Raw genomic sequence first — 19,892 nt, 5'->3', positions numbered from 1 at the left:
GCTCTTATTATTATCCAACATCTCTCTTTTCATCCTTCTTCTTCTTCTTCTTCTTCTTCTTCTTCTTCTTCTTCTTCTCTCCATTGTAAAACTCTAACCCTAATCTCTCTTCTTCTTCACCATCACCCTTTGCCATGGATGCTGCTCCTCGAGCTCCCAACCCTGACCCCAACTCTCTTGCTCACCAACCCTTAATCCCCAGCCCCCATTGAAGCTTCCTCACTGTTGGCATTGTCTCTTTCCTTTTTTTGGATCTCGCTATTCGTTTCTCTCTTCTTCGGAGCCTAGAATCCCTCTCCATTTGGCGAGCGAGCGAGAAAGAAGGGAGCCAAGCTTTATTTGGTTTTGGTTTCCATGATCGATTAGGGTTGGGTGTGGAAATTGCTTGATTTCAAGGCAGCACCGAAGAATTTGATCTTTGCTTGCATCTCCGAGTAGCCTTTTCTGGCTGACCGGCCTCTCAAGCTCCAATTCCTTCCCATTAGTCACTGAGGTATTCCTCTCCAAGTTTTGTTTCTATTGGTTTGTCTAATTGCTCATATCATTATATGTTAATTTCTTCACAGAATTCTACAATATCTTAATATATATTGTTGGAGAACACCAGGCAAGTTATTAGCATCAGAACTTCCAAAAGTTGGAAAGCAAAACTTTTTTCTACACCCTTTTGATTTATTCTTTTGCATTCAATACCTTGAATGCTTTAATTTATTCTACTCAGTTTAGCAGACACTCTTGTTGAATCACCATCCACTTTCCAAGGAGATTTTCTCCTAAAAAATAATCAACATATTAGATAAACAATGAAAATGTACAATCACTTCTTATCAAATTTTGCATTTTGAGATTTACCTTTACTGACAAAAAGGCTACTGAGTCCAAACAAGAAGATTCTCTACCGACTATCTATGCTTGAAAGAAGAATGGCTCAACGTAAGGAGACTTGGGCACTTGGATTTTTATACTCAACTATTTTTGCACATATCTGAGTTTGTTCTTTTAGGTCGATCATTTGGTTTTCAAAATATAAGTGATTTCAGTTACTCTTGGTAGTATGTTGTTTATATCAATTAGCTGACATGCCAAATGTTATTTTATGTGCATTTCAATGTGCTACTTATGGCAGTTGTGCTACAAGTGCATTGACATTATACTGTCTGCTGAATAGGATAGGTCTAATAACCATATTCAGCATAGCTTACCAGTTTTTCAAGATTTCTTTATGTGTTATCATCCTGTCTTTTCAAGTGCTATAGTTTCATGATCTTGTCACCCAAAATTTCAATTTGGCCCTGGCTTCTTACACTTTGTTGTGTACCATTTTGTATCTTTAATTTTTGATCATTATGATTATTTGGATTATGTTTTTCTTTGTTGATATGTAATGTGTTGCTTGGATAAAATATTTGAATTATCAAGCTTATGTAATTACGCTCCATTTCAGTCTTCCATTTATGCAGTTAGTATCCTCATAATAGTCCTGAAATTCTGTTGTGTTATCTTACTGTCTATTACTTGCAATTTCTACCCCACTTTACTTTCTTTTGTGGTTTTTCTTTCAATCCAACATTGAATTTATTGTTTTTGGTGTACCTGTGGTTCTATTGTGATAAAACATTGACCCTAAGCAATTCAAGTTAAATTGAAACACTGATATTTATGATGAAGAATTAATGCTATGTCTTTGCGTAATTCACTTTTGAAGATGAAAAAAATGAAATACTTCGACCATTACGTGTGAGCACTTACGCCATCAAGCTACTTATTAGCTTATGCTAAGCCTTTCCAATTACTGGCAGCCTAGGGAAACAAGACGCGACCCACAAGGCTAACAATGAGTTCTTGAAAAACTGGTATTCTTTGCCTCCAATACCTTTAAAATTTCATTTATACAATTATATATAGAAATTTCTAGAAAAGAAATCATATCGGAATACAAATATATAACTAATTCGAATGGTGTAATTGTTAAAAAGAAAACAGAAAAAAACCTTCATTCTTTATGCAGTTTTTTGGTATTTCGCTGACCAGTTTATGTTTGCATTAAGTCTAGAAGTTTCATTGTAGCGATTGCTCAAAAGCGTAATTCTCTTCGCAGAGCTAGGAGGAATTTGGAGCCAAATTCAAAGGGGTAATCTAATGTGGGCCTAAAACCTAGTTATCCTTGAAGGCCAAATTCAAAGGGGTGATCTATGTTGATGCTAGTTGAATCATCGGGTACCACCATTTCCCTCCCTTTGTGGTGTAGTGATAAATTTGTTTTTTTGCATTGCATGTTATTTTTTGACTTGAATGACTTGTAACATTAAACTACCAAATGAAAAACTCAATCTTCTATGTCATTTGTTTTTAAAAGAAGTGCAATGGAAAGCAGATGCTGCTCATTGATAAGTGCTTGTGTATAAGTAATACGTAGTATACTTTTCTTATATTGAGCATCACTTTTATTAAATTTTATAGCTCATTCATATGTATCTGTATTCTTTTGTGCATTTAGGGTTGTGGAGACAAGTTTGGAAGAAAGGAAGCAAAAGTAGATCATGGACGTGATTGTTGATAGAATTCATGTATCGAACAAGGATCAAGGCATAAGTTGTGATCATAGACATAAGGGTGTGTGCTAAACTCCAAAATGCTCAAGTGAATATACAAATTGGAGGGGCATGAAGGCAGTCACACTTCATGTGTTCCAAGGCATTGTCCGAGTACCCCATTTTACCATCGATTACCTTTCCTTACTCCTCTTGCTTTCTTTTTTGGTATAAATATCAAAATGGTACCTCTATTTTTCGTTTTCCGCCCTTTTAGTGCCTCTAATATAAAATCCGCCCTTTTGATCCTTGCATTTGCACATTTTTGCCCTTTAGTTAAAAATTCGCCCTTTTGGTCCCTCCAATTCATATTTACACATTTTCATTCTTTTTGGTCCCTCCAATTCATCAACTGTAAGGACCAAAATGGTAGATCCGTCAATTAGAAAGACCAAAAAGACAAATATGTGAAAATACGATGACCAAAAAGGCGGATTTTATATTAGAAGGACTAAAAGGACGGAAAATGCAAAATAGAGGGATCATTTTGATATTTTGACCTTCTTTTCTCTCTCTTTTACTTTCATTTGCATTGACATTTTGAAGCAACATTACACATTGGTTTCACTCTAGCTAAATAGCAATACTTTGTGCTTTTGAACAACTATTCCCTGTGGATTCGACTACCTACTCACTGGGGTATTTTATTACTTCAACAACTTGTGCACTTGCGGTACACACACGCAAGGGGTGTGTCACTCATCATATGTATTCATATTTGATGATTTTAGCTTTTGGGTATGGGATTTTGTTTATTTATTCCTCTCCTGCAGAATGCTGTTGTTTGTTGTTTCTTCTTCTATTATTGTTGATTATAATTGTTATCAAAATTAATTAATTAAAAATTTACAATTATCAATAATTTATTGAATTTCCTAATATTTAGCAAAAATTGAGCGTATATGCATGGTGGCATTTAAATCATATCATATACATATTTTACAGATGTGCATGTACTTTTTGGTATTGTAGTATATATGCATACATACATGTTATAGATGTGTCTTTATTGTGTATAGTTGCATATACATGCAGTATGCAGCACTGTGTACATGTATAAACTATAAAATTTAAATCTCTCTTTTGTTTGTGTAGGTATTCATTGCTATCCAATCTAAGGTTTTGCAAAATCTGGACAAGCATTCTTCCCTGGAGATTAAAATATCCACCTCTGTAGACATGGGTAATCATCTATATTCCCCATAAAAATCACATTTTTCTTTATATAGTCTTTCGAAACATCCATAATTGCATAGTACTTTTATGGTTGAGACTCAGCTTATGAAAATTTCTTCAAGTGTTAAGTTAGGGTGTAAGTTTAATTAGAATCTTTCTTCTTCTATTACGTAGTTCTATTTTTTTAATTTTAATATTAAGCATTCTGTGTTGATAAAAACAAGCGGTGAGAGAATTATTACGTCTGATGTTGCACTCCTCTCTTTCAAGGCAATCAATAGTTGTTCAATGCATGCATTGTGGTCTCAACTCTACAGCTTACGATCTTAATGCCCCCTTGTTGCCTATCTGACTAGATATGCCCATATTTGTTTGTTTGGATCTGGAGGTCTTGTGGGGCACCATGGATCTACAACCGTTCAATTTGTATTATTTGTTCCAATTCTGACAATAATGGTACATGAGCAAGAATAGTGCTATTCTCACAAAAGCGTGAATAATGATATTTTTTTATGCGATGGGTTCATGAATAATGATATTCTTCTTTTTGGGGCGGGGGGCATGAGATTTATCTAGATAAAGTTGATAAGCTCATTTAATTGAAGATGGTGTTGATCATGCCTCTTGCAATAGCAAGAGTTTTTGCATCATATGATAAATGTGGCACAAATTGATGAATCTGCATTGTGTGTGCATGAAAGCCACTTATTCTTAAATATATGCAAGTGTGATACACACATTTTTTTATTGTTTTCAGATTTGTTATGACCCAACATTTTGCTTGTGACCCTCCTTTTTATTATTTTATTTATTTATTTATTTATTTATTTTATTTTTTTATTTTTGGTTCTTATTGGGTTTGAAAAGGAAAGATCGGGCTTTCTTTATGTATATTTTATTTTTATTCCTTTCCATAATGTGTGTTTGTTTGTTTGCTTATTTATCTAAATGACTTTGTTGAATTGAAAATAAGCTTAGATAAGTGAGTAAGTCACTACAAAATATATAGTGTGAAAAAATGCATAAGAAAATAAAATCTTTATACTGATTAATAAATACAAATTCATTATATTTATGTATACATTCTCTGATTTACTCAGTCATACCATTAAATCGTTGTACTGAAACACTCCTAAAAAGATTTACAAAGTTGGGTTATAATATTATATATATATATATATATAACCATAGGAAAGCATCCATGAAATGCAATGCAGGGATTTGAAACTTTTACTTGTAATTCATTTGATTTCTAGTGGTGTGTGCTAGCTTGATGATTGTATGATTTAGTGATGAAATTTATTTTTTTTATTTAAAAAAATTAACAAAATTTTTGTTCTCTCCCTAAAAGAAGCTGGTTATGGCCAGTCGGTGATGCATGTAGTTATGTCTTCAGGCTCAGCATTAAAAAGAGCTCATAGAGCTTAGAGGGAGAGAGAATTGTCTGTGACTCAATAAGACCATTATCAATGGTTAGCTTTTGATTACTTCTGTTGGTGGAGTTTGTTTCCACCAACAAAATTTTGTGATTCTTATTTCTATGTTAAAATAATGCTACAATTTCTAATGAATTTCTTTTAATGTTTTCTTGCTTGAAGTGTCATAATGAAGTTTAAGCAAAGTTGTGTTCCCACACTCCATGATCGATGATATACTCGAGCTGTTGATTACACTACGAATACCCGAGTACAAACCTTCAAAACACAGTTGATCAAAGATAGCAAAGGAATTGGAAAAGAGAGTAAATTTTATTACTCAAAGAGAATAACTATTACAAAAGCCCGATTTTACTATTGCCCCTAGGCTTACATTAAATAGGGAAAAAAATATCAAAGATATGAAAATAATCCTAAAACGGAGATAATTCAAAAATATACCCAAATTGGTAAATTTTCAAATACCGGCAAGAAATAAAAGAGTTAACAAAATAAAGACTAACGCCATAAACGGTTTACAAATCAGAGATTTCTAGCCAAAGAAATGGCGAAATCATGCATGACTCACGAGTTTGTGCAGCAAACTCGTGACTTATCGTTTATTGGCCCGTTTCCCATCGAGACTAGGCCCAAGTAACCTAAAAAAACTCCCATGCCCGTGAGTGCTAAAATACCCTTATTACTTGAGTCCCACTTCGCATGAGCAGCATGCCATCTCCTCAATCGTCCCGCATCATTCTCCCCGGTAGGGATAGAATTCGACCCAATTTTTCATCATCTGAAGAGTCTCCATAGAAGGGTAACAAATGTTTGATATTGAAGACATCCGCCGTTCGGATATGGCTAGGGGAGTCGAAAGCCCGGTGAGGCATTGGAATTAATCTTCTCAATAATCTCGGCAGGGCCCAATTTTTGCCTTGAGCTTATTATACTCCCCAACGAGCAGCTCTTTAGATAACACTGACCCACACAAGTCACCCACCTCGAGACTCACTATGGCGGTGGTGTTGGTCAACATGCCTCTTATAGCGTGCATTTGAGAAAGTTAAGTTGTCAAAGACAGGTCTTGTGAATGTCTTGTAACCCCGTGACAAAATCAGCGACCTTTCCATGGACTTTAGTCTTTCTTAGGGGAAGGGAAGGAGGTCAAGTGGTCGCGATGGGCGCCGAATACACCACACAGAAATGTTTGAATCACAGCCTCTGTTGGTAGCATGGTTGTGAGGCGAACTCTGCTGATTCAACTTCATGTCCCACGCTTTCGGATGGTCCCCACAAGGCAAGCGACAAATTGCCCAGGGAGGCGGTTGGCGACTTGATCGCCCATCCGACTGAGGGTGATATGCACTGCTCATGTTAAGTTGTGTATTCAACATCTTCCACAGGCTTCGCCAAAAATGACTAAGAAACCGAGTATCCCTGTCGGAGACAATGGAGGACGGAAGGCCATGGGCGGTAGACATCTCGAAAGAAGAGTTGGGCGACATTGGCGGCATCGATGAGTTTTTCTTGCGAGGGGATGAAATCGCCATCATGGAAAAAGCGGTCCACCACAACAAAAAAATTGAATCACTACCACGCTGGAGTGCAGGGGGTAGTCAAGTACAAAAGTCCATCTTGATGTACATCACGCCGTAGTAAGTGTCTTGGCGTGGCATATAAAAAGCGGCGTTGGTGGCTCCCCTTTGGAGATCACGGCAAATCCGACACCGTTGGACAAATTTTTCCACTTCCTTGCGCATGCTCGGCCAGGAGTAGGAAGACTGAATCAAGTGGAGTGTTCGGTCCCGTCCCACATGCCCTTCGCCATGCAACTCCCTAATGATGCCTGCAGCCGTGGTCGCAATCCGGAATCTGAGCTGATTTCCCGGAATAAGTACCCATCATGCGACCACGAAATCCATTCGCTTTGCCGCTTGGACATCTAAGAAAAATCTCCGAAAAAAATATGGGTCGATGTAGCAAATAAATCACTAAAAGAGTCAAAACCGGGTACCTCGGCTCTCATTTGTGACCAAAAGGTTGCTCCGATCTCTTGGGCTAGCGTCGCCCTGCGGTTAGAGACTCCAGCTTTCTGCTTGACAACAAAGGTGAACTCATCGAGAAAGTTCATCCACCGGCCATGGCGCGTGGACAACTTATCTTGCTGGTGGATATGTCGGAGGCGGCATGATGCGTGTACAAGATAAACTCCCGATGAATCAAATAGTATCTCCATCGTTTGATAGCTCGGACCCTTGCATAAAATTCGATGTCGTATGTCTTTGTAGTTCAGTGGGCCTGATAATTTCTCGCTAAAATAGGAGGCAGGGCCGTCCCTTGTTGGCTTAACACACCCCAATGCCGACCTTGAGGCGTCGTTATGCAACTCAAATGCATAGTTGAAGTGCTGGCGATGCGAGGACCGGTCGCGATGGTTAAGCGGCTGCTTCATGAGGTGGAACGCCGCATCTGCTCCAGGTGTCCATAAGAACTTGCTCCCCATTATACACTCGATGAGGCGCCATAATCTTTGCTTTGAAATGTGAGATGAACCCGTACGTGAGAGCGAGGCGAGGCCATGGAAACTCCTCACCTCGATGATACTTGTTGGAGTCGGCCCTTTGTTGTATTGCCGTGATTTTGGACTCATCCACCTGTATTCCGGTTCCTGAAACAACATAACCAAGAAATAATACCTTGGGTGTGAAGAAAACACACTTCTTTTTTCTTTGCATAGAACTGTTGGGATCGAAGAACCGCCCGGGGACATCCCGAACATGCAAAAGGTGCGCTTCTTGGTTTTGGACTATAGATGAGGATGTCGTCAAAGTATCGACCAGCGACTTGCCAGATGAAGGGCCGTGATGGTTGATTCATGACCCTCATAAACGTCTTTGGGGGCGTTGGACAAACCAAATGGCATCACCATCCATTCGTGACCCTCATAAACGTGTCTTGAAGGCGGTCTTCCATTCGTCACCAGGCCGCTGCAGCGTGTTGGTGGTACCCGCTCTTGAGGTCAATCGGCGTGAACACCGTAGCACCACTAATGCTGGTCGAGCAAGTCATCCAAGCGAGGGATAGGAAGCCGGTACTGATAGTAATTTTTGTTGATGGCTCGACTATCAACACACATGCGCCACGTGCCATCCTTCTTTGGCGTCAACAAGGCTGGGACCGCGCATGGGCTCATGCTTTCGCGGATGTGCCCCTTCGCCAACAACTCCTCCACTTGCCGCCGTAATTCCTCATGCTCCCTTGGACTCATTCGGTAATGTGGCGGTGAGGTGGGAGACGAGCCAGTGTAGATCCACATGGTGTTGGATGTCTCGAAGAGGTGGCAGGCCCTCCGGTAGGTCATCAGGGAAGACATCCTGAAACTCCTCCAGAAGAGGAAGAACAACTTTTGGAATCTCCACATCTTCCAAGCCTTCAGTGACTGGAATACCGAGCAAGATGAACGCCGTTTCTGCCTCCTTCAACTCCTTTCCGAATGGTGCATAAGACAGCAGGTTGACGTTGTTTGATGGTGGCTTCTCCATTGGTTTGATGGGTACTAGCACCAAACTTTATTCCTCCGTAGGGTGGCGCTGTAGGGAGTTCGCGCGTCCATCATGGAAAACCCTCCGATCATACTGCCAGGGTCTTCCTAATAATAAATGGCACGCATCCATGGGCACGACATCACACCATGCTTCATCCTCATGCCGCACCGATGGAGAAGCGTAACCAAAGCTTCGTTTGGATCATCAACTCTCCTCCTCTCTTTAGCCATGCTAATTTATGCAGTGCGGGTTGTTGTTCGGTGGAAATCCGGAGCTTCGCGACTTTCTTTTCAGATATGATGTTCTCACAGCTACCTGCATCAATTACGAACCGACATACCTTACCAAGAATAGTACGGGAGGAGTGGAAGATATTGGTTGCAACCCGATCGTCTTACATGGCTCGAGCGTCAAGCAAGATCTGCGCATAACTAGAGTCTGTCCCCACGTCTCCCTCAACTATCTCTTCATCGAGTCACCCTCATCATCACGATGGTGGAAAGTACTTGATTTGTGTCTTCTTCCTCCTCCGCCAACATACTTCGTTTGCCCCACTTTTCAGGCGATCGGCTTAGCGGTGACCTCTTTCTCCCACAAGCGAAGCATTGTATATTGTTGTTCTTGCCTCCTCTGGCGGTAGTGGCATCCCGCCCGGTCGGCGATGGGGAGCCGCTCCCGAGTCACACCACTCGGGTTGGTGCCCGATCATGCGCTGCTCGTGGGAGCCCACCCGAGCTCATAGAGGATGATCGTGCGTTGGTGTCGGCTCAATAATTAGTGCTTGTTGATGGGCCGCGAGATGGAGATTGGATCGAGCGAGTTTCCTATCTCACGGATTTGAGTGCGCAAGCCACCAATATACCTTGCCACTAAGCGATCGTGGATTCACGAACTTCATTTTCGAGCCAACAAGCTGGTAGAACTCGGTGGTGTACTCCCTCCACGGTCATGCGTTCCTTGGCGAAGATTGTGTAGTCGGTGAAAATTATCGTGATAATTGTGGGGTGAAGTTAGAGCGCATGTGTTTCTTCATCTTCTCCCAAGAAATTGATCTTGCCTTTTTCCCACCCTATTGCGGTTGAGCTTGATTGTTGCCACCCGGTAGCTTGCACTGCCTGATCGTGTTGCCACTAAGCGCCACTCTTTTTATCCTCCGGGACTCCTTTGAACTCCAAGACTTCCTCGAGCGTGGTAAGCCAATCAAGGAACTCCTCCGCTTGTAGTCCACCATGGAATTCCGAATGTCTACCCGTATGCCCGATTCCCGAGCGCCTATCTTCATCGCGGTGATGACGGGTGTCAACCCCACGATCCCGTCCTCCCCGACGCCCTGCGATGTTAGCAAAGTAACAATTGTCTTCCTCGATGGTGCCATCACTCCCACTCTCGGAGACATGCCCTTGATTGCAGCCACCCGTCAATTGGGCAATCCGTTCAGTAAATTCCTCCATCATCCGCTCCATTCGAACATCCAGATGCGACAGCCGGCTGCTCAAATCTAACATCGTCATCGCGATGCGTGAGATCTCCTCCACCCTTTGTGTAGGTGCGTCCCGTTACCACGTCCTCGCGGTGCCATGATCGCTTGTCTCACGGTACCAAAGCGGTCTTGACGATATACTCGAGCTGATGATTCGGCGCATGAATACCCGAGTAGAAAGCCTTCAAAACACAGTTGATCAAAGATAGCGGGGATTGGAAAAGAGTAAATTTTATTACTTAAGAGAATAACTATTACAAAAACTGATTTCCTATTGCCCCTAGAGCTTACATTAAATAGAAAAATATCAAAGATATGAAAAATAATCCTAAAACGGAGATAATTCGAAAATATACCAAAATTGGTAAATTTTCAAATACCGGCAAGAAATAAAAGAGTTAACAAAATAAAGACTAACGCCATAAACGTCTTACAAATCAGAGATTTCTAGCCAAAGAAATGGCGAAATCATGCATGACTCACGAGTTTGCGCAGCAAACTGGTGACTTGTGTTTGTTGGCCCGTTTCCCATTAGACTAGGCCCAAGTAACCTAAAAACTCCACTGCCCGGCGAATTGCTAAAATACCCTTATTACTTCGAGTCCCACTTCCGCATGAACGCGCATGCCATCTCCTCAATACGTCCCGCATCACTCCATCTATTGAACATTATCAATTTGTGTTATATCTTCATTTAATTACTTGATGCTTTATGAAATTTCAGTGTTCTTTCTACAGCAGCCTGTTCTCTGAAGTCATTCCTGCCACACATCACTTGAGCACTTTGCTAACTTTCCAGAAATCTTTGGTTAGTACTTAATTCTTGTTTGCAATGTGATGATGATCTTTCATAAACCCATCACTTTCTTGTTAAATTTGTCAGACATGAATTGTAAATGTGAGAATATCATGAGATTCTTCATGATTACTGTTTGTGGTGTTGTCTCATTTAATTGTTTTAGCCTTAAATCTTAGTTCTAGTTTTTAAATTGAAAATTTGTTATAAATTCATTAATTATTATTTAATGTTGTATTTGTGTTCAGTGAATATTGAATTTGTGTTCACAATATTTTTCTAATGTTTAATAAAAATATTAAAAAATCCATGACTGTAGGAACAAAAATGTTGACAAGGCAGTGGATGTATAATCGGAATTTACCAAGAAGACAAGAATAGACCAATGAATTCATTATTGGGGTTGATGAATTTATTCAATTTTCAATTAATCAAGGTGACTCATATAAAAACGGGGAAAATATAAGGTGTCCTTGTTTCAAGTACAAAAATAGGCGATTCCTTCATCCAAATGATGCCATTTTGCATTTGTATTGCTAGGATTTAGAGAGTGCTATTGGAATTAGACCTGTCATGGTGAAGAATTATTCCCAATTAATGAAGAGCCTAAGGAGGTTGATGTTCAGACTTCAGATCATATAGCATAGGAGGGTGAGCAAATGACTTGGGATCAAAGGATGATATATGATTGTGTTTGTTCTCATGTTCCACCAATGAATGAATCTCATTGTTATGACAAAGCTGGTCCAAGTGTACAACCACCATTAGATGAGCTAGTTTCTAATTTACTGAATGATAAAGTAAGCCAATTGTCTAACATATTTTTTGATGTATTAAAAGCTTCCGATCAACCCTTATATGTTGGCTATAAGAATCACTCTCTGATGTCTTTCATTGCTACAATATTATCTATCAAATCTGATGCTAATATGTCTAAGGCTACTTTCTATACCATGGTCACCGCTATTAAGGAGGGTCTTCCGTCAGATAATACAATACCAACTGATTACTACCATCATAGAAAAACCATGAATGAATTGGGTTTACCTGTGGTTAAAATTGATGCTTGCAAAAATGGTTGCATGTTGTACTGGAAGCATGATGCCATGAAAGTTTTTTGCAAATTCTGTAATGAGCCAATGTATAAACAATTAAAGAGTTAACGTGGGGTACTTGATAATCACCTGCGTAAAAGAATTGCACAGGCAATACAAATATACTTGCCACTAACTCCAAGATTACAAAGGTTATATGCTTCTAATGCGACAACAACACACATGACTTTGCATGGTACACACAAAAGAAATGATGGGGTAATATGTCATCCATCTGATGCTGAGGTATGGAAACATTTTGATAAAACTTATCCTGATTTTGCTAGAGAACCTCGCAACATTCGATTGGGCCTCTGTGTTTATGGCTTTGCACCACATGGACAATTTGGGAAGACTTATTCATGTTGGCCAGTAATTGTGACTCCTTATAACCTTCCACCGGGCATGTGCATAAAAAGCCCTTATATGTTTTTATCGCTAATTTGTCTTGGGCCTAAAAATCCAAAGAATAACATAGATGTTTTTTTTTCAACATTTGATTGAAGAGTTGAATAGTTTGTGGATTGTTGGTGCCATGACTTATGATGTTTCAAAAGATGAATATTTTTGTATGAGGGCTGCACTTTTGTGGGCAATTAGTGACTTTCCAGGTTATGGAATGTTATCAGGATGGAGTACTGCTGGGGTATTCGGATGTCCAATATGTATGGAGAATTCCAATACTTTTTACCTACAACATGGTAGAGAAGTAAGTTATTTTGATTGTCATCTGGTATTTTTACCTCGAAATCATTCCTATTAAAAAGATAAGAAGTCTTTCATCTGTGGTAGAGTGGAAAAAAGTGATCCATCTCCAATGTTGTTGGTGGAGGAAATTTTTTCATCAGGTTATGTTTTTCCTAATGGCCATGGAGGACCCCATTAACACACCTGCAGAGTATGGAAAAAGGCACAAGTGGACGAAAAGAAGTATTTTTTCGAATATGCCATATTGGAAAACTAACTTCATCCGACATAATCTCGATGTGATGCACATACAGAAAAATGTGTTTGAAAATGATAAGGCATCGTATCATTATATAATTTTATGATAATATATGTTTGATTTGCATTTAAAATAATACAGGATTGTCGCAAGAAAATTAAAAGATGTATGGGCTCTTCGTTTAGCAATTGGGACATCTTTTGGATGGAAAGCAATTTAAGCCGTTAGAGATTGATGAATGAAGGATTGCATCAACTAAGGTCCTCTTATGCATCTTCAGGACTTTTGTAATGTTTTCAGCCATCAAACTCATTGTGAACAATATTATATTTGTATTCTCTACATTGCTAGTATTTTCAGACAATCCATCAGCCATAGTGTTTTTTTATTGCTGAGTCGGGAAGATGTTGAAGAAGTTGACTAAAGGAGCGTGTATGTATTGATAATTCAATAAAATGATTTTTGTTTAGCAATTCAAAAAAAAAAAAAAAATTTTGATTGGTGTAATTCAAGAAAAATTTCAAATAAATGATTTCTTTACAGAATAAACAAAAGTGTGTTGAAAGCTGTAACAAAATTTTTTTGACAAAAACTATGCCAAATATCATGAAAAAAAATATAGTATATAAAATCGTGCCAAAAAATCAAGCAAAATACTGAACCAATAAAACCGTGCCAAAACCGTGCCAAATATGGAACTAAAGCCCGTGCCAAAAATCAATGGTAATATTTGGCACAATAGTAAAAAACGGTATAAAAAACAGTGACAAAATTTGGCACGGTATAAAAAGACGGTGCCAAAATTTATTTGTGACCATTCTATAGGCACGGTTATTTTTCGGTGCCAAATACGGTGCCAAAATCAATTTGGTAAGGTTTTTAAACTCATTCCCTTGCTAATACTACCTTGCCGATTTAGGATTTTTCTTGTTGCAGTAATTACATATATTTTTCAGGGCTATATATACAATTATGTTTTTTCTGAGGGTATTTATGCATTTATTGAATTTTTGAGGGGTTTATAACCAATTTTCCAAAATAAAAAAAAATCTCTCTCGTCTTACGAAAATAAAATAAAATATCCAAATAAAAGAGACAGAAAAGTTGCGTTTCTTTACTTGAAAAAGACTAATTCTCTAGAAATTATAGATCAGGTGAAGTCCCAACTCAAAAGTTTTAAATCATTTTACATTATGTTATCATAAAATAAAGTTTATCTAAAATTAGTTTCTTTATACTAAATAGTTATTTTAAAAAGAACAATTAAAGTTTTGAATTTTCAAGATAGGTATTGAGATCAAGAAAAATAAAATTAGAACAAAAAATTTTGAAAAAAGAATTATTTGTTTGAACAACCCAAAGACGAATATGATAGTTTATGTTGCTTCATATAAATAATTAGAAAGTCTGTTATTTTAAAAAATTGGATTTGTTTCTAATTAAACAGTTTGAAATCTTTTATTTCCTAAATCAAATTAAATTAAATAAAACCTTCTTCTCAAATCCTTTATTATTGCCTTAGAAGTAAAACAGGTTGCGGATGATAATCAAGCTCAACGATGACATGTCCTTAAAATGTACCAACTATAAATAAATAAATAATGAAGTGAAACAGACTCAAAGAGGTAAGGGGATGTTTGAATCCAATTAGCTTTCTTTTGTGGCTTGGATTTCTTTTCCTCAAAGACTAGCTGGCCACATGCATGCTCCTTCCCTTGCCTAGCCACCTAAATCATTTTTAGTTACACCGATTCATAATAATAATAATAATAATAATAATAATAATAATAATAATTAGTTAGCATTAAGTTTTAATCATTATGTCCTTAAATACCTTTTTAATATTTTTCTTGTGACTAATGAGTTATTCCCTTTCATGTCAACAACTTGTTGGTGGAAGCATAATCAGTGGGAGACGAGAAACCTTAATTTTTCCAACTAAGTTATATTAAAATTATTAAAAATATTATTAGGGTATATCAGTGATCTTATTTTTTAAATTCTGAGAGATTTTGTCTTTTGCCTTTTTTTCCCAAGATTTGAGAAAATGAAAATCCATAAAACCGAAATAGAATATACAAAATGATTAATTGGAGTGAAAACCCATGAAATAGAATGAGCTGATTTAATCCAAGCACCGGTTTATCTTTAAAATTAAATAATCTACATGTATGATGTATCTAAAAATAACTTTCCAATAATTGTCCCATATTGTTATTATTATTATTAACTCTCATATATCATTAATTTTTTCTTGCAAAGACACATACAACCAGAAACAAGTACATTAAGACAAAAAGAAAAGCAAAAGAAGAGAATATTGTTCACCTAATTAAAATGATTGACAGATATATGATATGACAATCATAATTATAACATTATTACAACAACAACAAATTAAACTCCTCCAAGAAGATGAAGGAAACAATAAGCAGAAAGACATGAGGCAGCCATGCATGAGAACTCCGGCAAGCCTGTGAGGGATAGTACTGAGGATCAAGCGGATAAAGAACACCCGGTGTGCCGATGACATACCATGTTTGTGCCGGTGGTGGTGGTGGTGGTGGTGGACTGCATGAGGTACCCTTTGGTGGAGATGGTGGTGGTGGTGATGGAGGTGGTGGTGGTGGACTGCATGAGGTACCCTTTGGTGGAGATGGTGGTGGTGGTGATGGAGGTGGTGGTGGTGGTGGGATCACTTCTCCTCCACAACCACATGGATTGCACGTGCACTTCATATCCCCTGGCACCACCGGAGTTTCTTCTTCGTGTTTTTCGGTTGTTGAGGAAGCTATTGAAAAGCATGCTGTGAATAATAAGAGAAAGACGAGACGTTGCAGTTGATGATCTCCTTTCATTGAAGAAGAGAAACAATAGAGAAAAAGAGAGAGAGATGATGATGATGATGATGATGATGATGTGTTTTAGTAGTAGCGTTTGGTACTGACCTTTTGCATGGACAAAAGAGATGGAAGGGGTTCTAGCCACTAATATATGCCTTATAACAAGCATTGGTTGGTTGCAATTATGTATGTTAATTAATAATAGCTTTTTTTAATTCTTTTGCTGCCTACCCTTAAATGCTTATTTAGTCACACTTATATGTAATAAAAGGATGAGTATTTAATTAGTTGATGTGTGACTATTATATCCAATACTGTATGTACATGTGATATGTGACATATGGATGTTAGATGGATTCTATCAAATTTAATTAAGATTTCAATTTGATATAAGAAGAATATATATAATTATATGATGGAGTACTATTATCAACTTTCAAACTATTGTCCTTTTCAATTGACATGGGCAAGAAATTAAAACAAATGATTTGTGCTGAATTTTGTCAATGAAGTTATGCAAAAATTTGTTTTAATCAGATAATATAGAAGTTGCAAGACTATTTTTTTCTCCTAATAATATGAAACATCATAAATATTCTATATAAAAAATGAAAGGCAGAGGTAAACAATTTGGCTAAAATTATTTGGTCCAATGTGGGGGAATATGATTGGTTATTGACGAAAGGGATATGCATGTGAGAGTCCTAATGGGTATGGGTCCCAAAGTCAAACATCCAAGCAAATACTTCAAATTATTTTTTGTTACATTTGGATGGCCTAAGTTTTAAGGCTAATAAAAATTGTGAGGTTGCCCTTGCAACCATTTTCAGTTGTAAAATAGACTAGACATTGCTTGTGTTTTTGTGTTGGTTGTGATAATTAATGTACTCAAAGACTTTGAATGGTTGCCCTTCAATCAAGGATGAATTGCGCACTCCTCTTATTACAATATTTCTATCTATGTTTAAATTAGTCTTTAATTAAAATTTTAACAAAAATGAGAACTCATGTTTATGATTTTTAACGAGTGTCCATGACTATCATGTCTACGTATGTATTATGTCATTTACTATACAAGAAAGCATCAAGTTTGGTTAAAGTTAAGGTTATAATTAATTAATTTTTGTGTTTTTACCCTTTCTTATATGTATCACCAAAAAGAATTATTATATGTTCTCATCCTATAATAAAAGTTCATAATCTAATAATTATATTTTGTTTATATATGCCCATAAAATGCCTATATTTATTATTGTTAATAGATTTTTATAGTTTAAAATCTAATTTCAAAATTTTATAAGGTGAGAAATTTATTCTTGATCTATATATATGTTAAATATTCTTGTCTTAAAATGATTAAATGTGAGAAACTAAGTATTAGATTGGTCTTTTTTACAAAAACATTCTAATTAATTGTGATGATAAGAAATAATAACGAGTTGAAGATCTATATAAATATATATGGTGTAATAAAGTATAGTATAATATGATTTACCAATTCTTTATGAAATATTCATGCAAAAGCATAAAAGTAATAATAATAAAAAAACCATTCATCTATCAATTTTGCGAGCTCTATGTGTTTATGTTTATATGAAATTAACATGTGTTTACTTGGCATGCTAGTGAAAATATCCAAATTTTTTTATTTTTTTATTTATTATTATTTTTTTATATATAAAACAACCCATCGTAACTTCAATGTTGAAAAAAAATGATCTCTCTCAAAGCTAATTAAGAGGTGTTATTAGGGTGGTACGAACATTGAGATATCAAAACTATCACAATTAGGAAGATGGAAAAAAAAATTTGCAAGCCATGCTAGATTCTTCCTTTAGAGATAGTTAATTCTTTCTGATATAGTATTCATATTTAGAATAAATAAAAAAATAAAGTATGAGGGAGCATGTTTTGGTTATAAATGGGAAATTAATGAACTTCTCTCTAGTGTATTATTTAATTAATCAGATATCAATTTAGTGGAGAATAAAGTTCTTGTAGGATTTAATTAATATTATCACCCTCAACATTATGTGATAATTCTAGAGCACTCCGCGTTGCTTAAAGTCATCACACAACTAGCAATGACACTAAAGTATTAGTTGGACATTAGAAAGTTGGTAAGCAATTTAAAGGGTATTCCCAAGCCTCAAATACTTGATTGCTCCCTAGCAAATTAAACATTGCTGATCAATTTATTCAACTTTCTCTATCATAAAAATTACTAAAATATTTAGTAATTAAAAAAAAAAATCAAACCAATCATTTTTAGATTCGAGAGAATTGTGCACAGTTTTTTTCGGTTTCTAATTAAAGGTTGAGATCCACATGGTTTGGCGGTCTTTAATATATATAATATATGTGAAGGTGAAACATAAAGCATGCACAAAATGCATCTTTCCTCAATGGCAATGGGAGAACCAAAAGGTCATAAAGAGTGATGATACATATGTAGATATACAGATATATAGTTTATTTAATGGGAGGGAAAAGATTAGATGAAAGGATGAATAGGATGGATAACCACTATGCATGCACCAGCCTGTTCATGCTTTGTGTATGAGAATCAATGAATATATATACATATATAGAGGCATGACAGATAGGCTTGATGTGCTTCTCAAAGGTTGTATATAGGGAAGGGGACTCCATAAACAAATTAAAAGCATTACTTTTAGCTACACCTTATATACAACAGAATGCTATTTATATACCCTCCCTTGACACAATATATATCTATATATATATATATATATATATATTCATTCTTCCTTTCTTATTATTGTATTTTGAAGATGAGAGATTGTTTTATATAAAAAAATAAATTAAAATCCGTTTTGAAATAATTTTCCATTCTACTCTTTGAGACTGCAATTTCTATAAAATATTAATATTTATTTATTAAAGCTGTAATGGAAAGGAGTATAAAATATTAAATATAAATTGAATTTATTAATTCTATATGGTTTATGTGGATTGATGAGTTACAAATGCTTTCACTTGTGTTTATTATTGCTTTTTACTTATATCTAGACCGAATATTGTGTGATCTATGTTTATACATGTATGAAATACAATATGGATTAACTCTCACTTGCTTTTAGTGTTCACATGAATTTATGTCATACATGGAATTTCACTTGGATATAGAAATACTCTTGTCTACGGAATTTCGATTACATACGGAATTGCATTAACATATCACATGCATCTATAGTATTGAAAAAGGCATTGTGACCGGCTTGCGAAATATTCACAAATCACTTGTATCACTTGCTACATTGTCTAAAAGGTCAACGCCACACCAATTTGCGTGCGTGTACCGCGAGTGCACGAGTATCAAAGTAATGAAGTACCCAATGAGTCGGGTAGTCGAATCCACAGAGAACGAAAGTATTAGTAGTAATCACTTGTAATGCCCTGAACCTTTGAATACCTGTAAGAAATTATATTCATGGTATTATTACCGTTGCAATAAGATTTTTCCTGCAGAGCAATTTTGTTGAGAAACCCCAAGTGGAAAGAACAAGGACCTAAGTGTGAAAGTTTCCAGAAGATTTTGAATTCATAAGTAATAACAAAATGATTGACATGAAATGTTTCTGGAAACCAAGGACTAGAAGGTAAGGTAGCAGGGATCTTTTGGAAATACTGTGTTATAATCCAGGGACCGTTGGATAGTTTGTAAGGACCTTTTGGAAATATTATTTTCTGATTCAAGGACCATTGGTGACTTTTTCAGAGACCTTTTTGTAGGAAATTTTATTTTTCAGAGACTGATAGTGAATGTTGGCAGATATTTAAGTTAAGAGATAAGGTTAGAAAGTTTTAGTTTTTGTGGCTTTTCTTCTTCATGGTTGCCACAGTAACCTCGAGAGAAGAAGAAGAAGGAATGAAAAGAAAGAGAAAGAAGAAGAAAGAAGAAGGAACTTGGAGGTTTTGAGAGAAGGAGATTGGTGCTTGATTGGTAAGGGTTTTAAATAATTTAGTTTTGAGATGTATG

General features: G+C 36.5%; 1 protein-coding gene across 1 annotated transcript; it reads right to left on the bottom strand.

Annotated features, from left to right (window-relative positions):
- Positions 1–15,284: 15,284 nt before the first annotated feature.
- Positions 15,285–16,038, bottom strand: LOC120251734 (inverted formin-2-like). The gene has a single exon (XM_039260371.1). It carries the CDS (start codon positions 15,902–15,904, stop codon positions 15,428–15,430), a length of 477 nt encoding a protein of 158 aa, XP_039116305.1. The 5' UTR covers positions 15,905–16,038; the 3' UTR covers positions 15,285–15,427.
- Between the last annotated feature and the right edge of the window lie 3,854 nt (positions 16,039–19,892).

This window comes from Dioscorea cayenensis, chromosome 20 (genome assembly GCF_009730915.1).
Source record: "Dioscorea cayenensis subsp. rotundata cultivar TDr96_F1 chromosome 20, TDr96_F1_v2_PseudoChromosome.rev07_lg8_w22 25.fasta, whole genome shotgun sequence".
Taxonomy (NCBI): Eukaryota; Viridiplantae; Streptophyta; class Magnoliopsida; order Dioscoreales; family Dioscoreaceae; genus Dioscorea; species Dioscorea cayenensis.
This window is presented reverse-complemented; position numbering and strand designations above follow the sequence as displayed.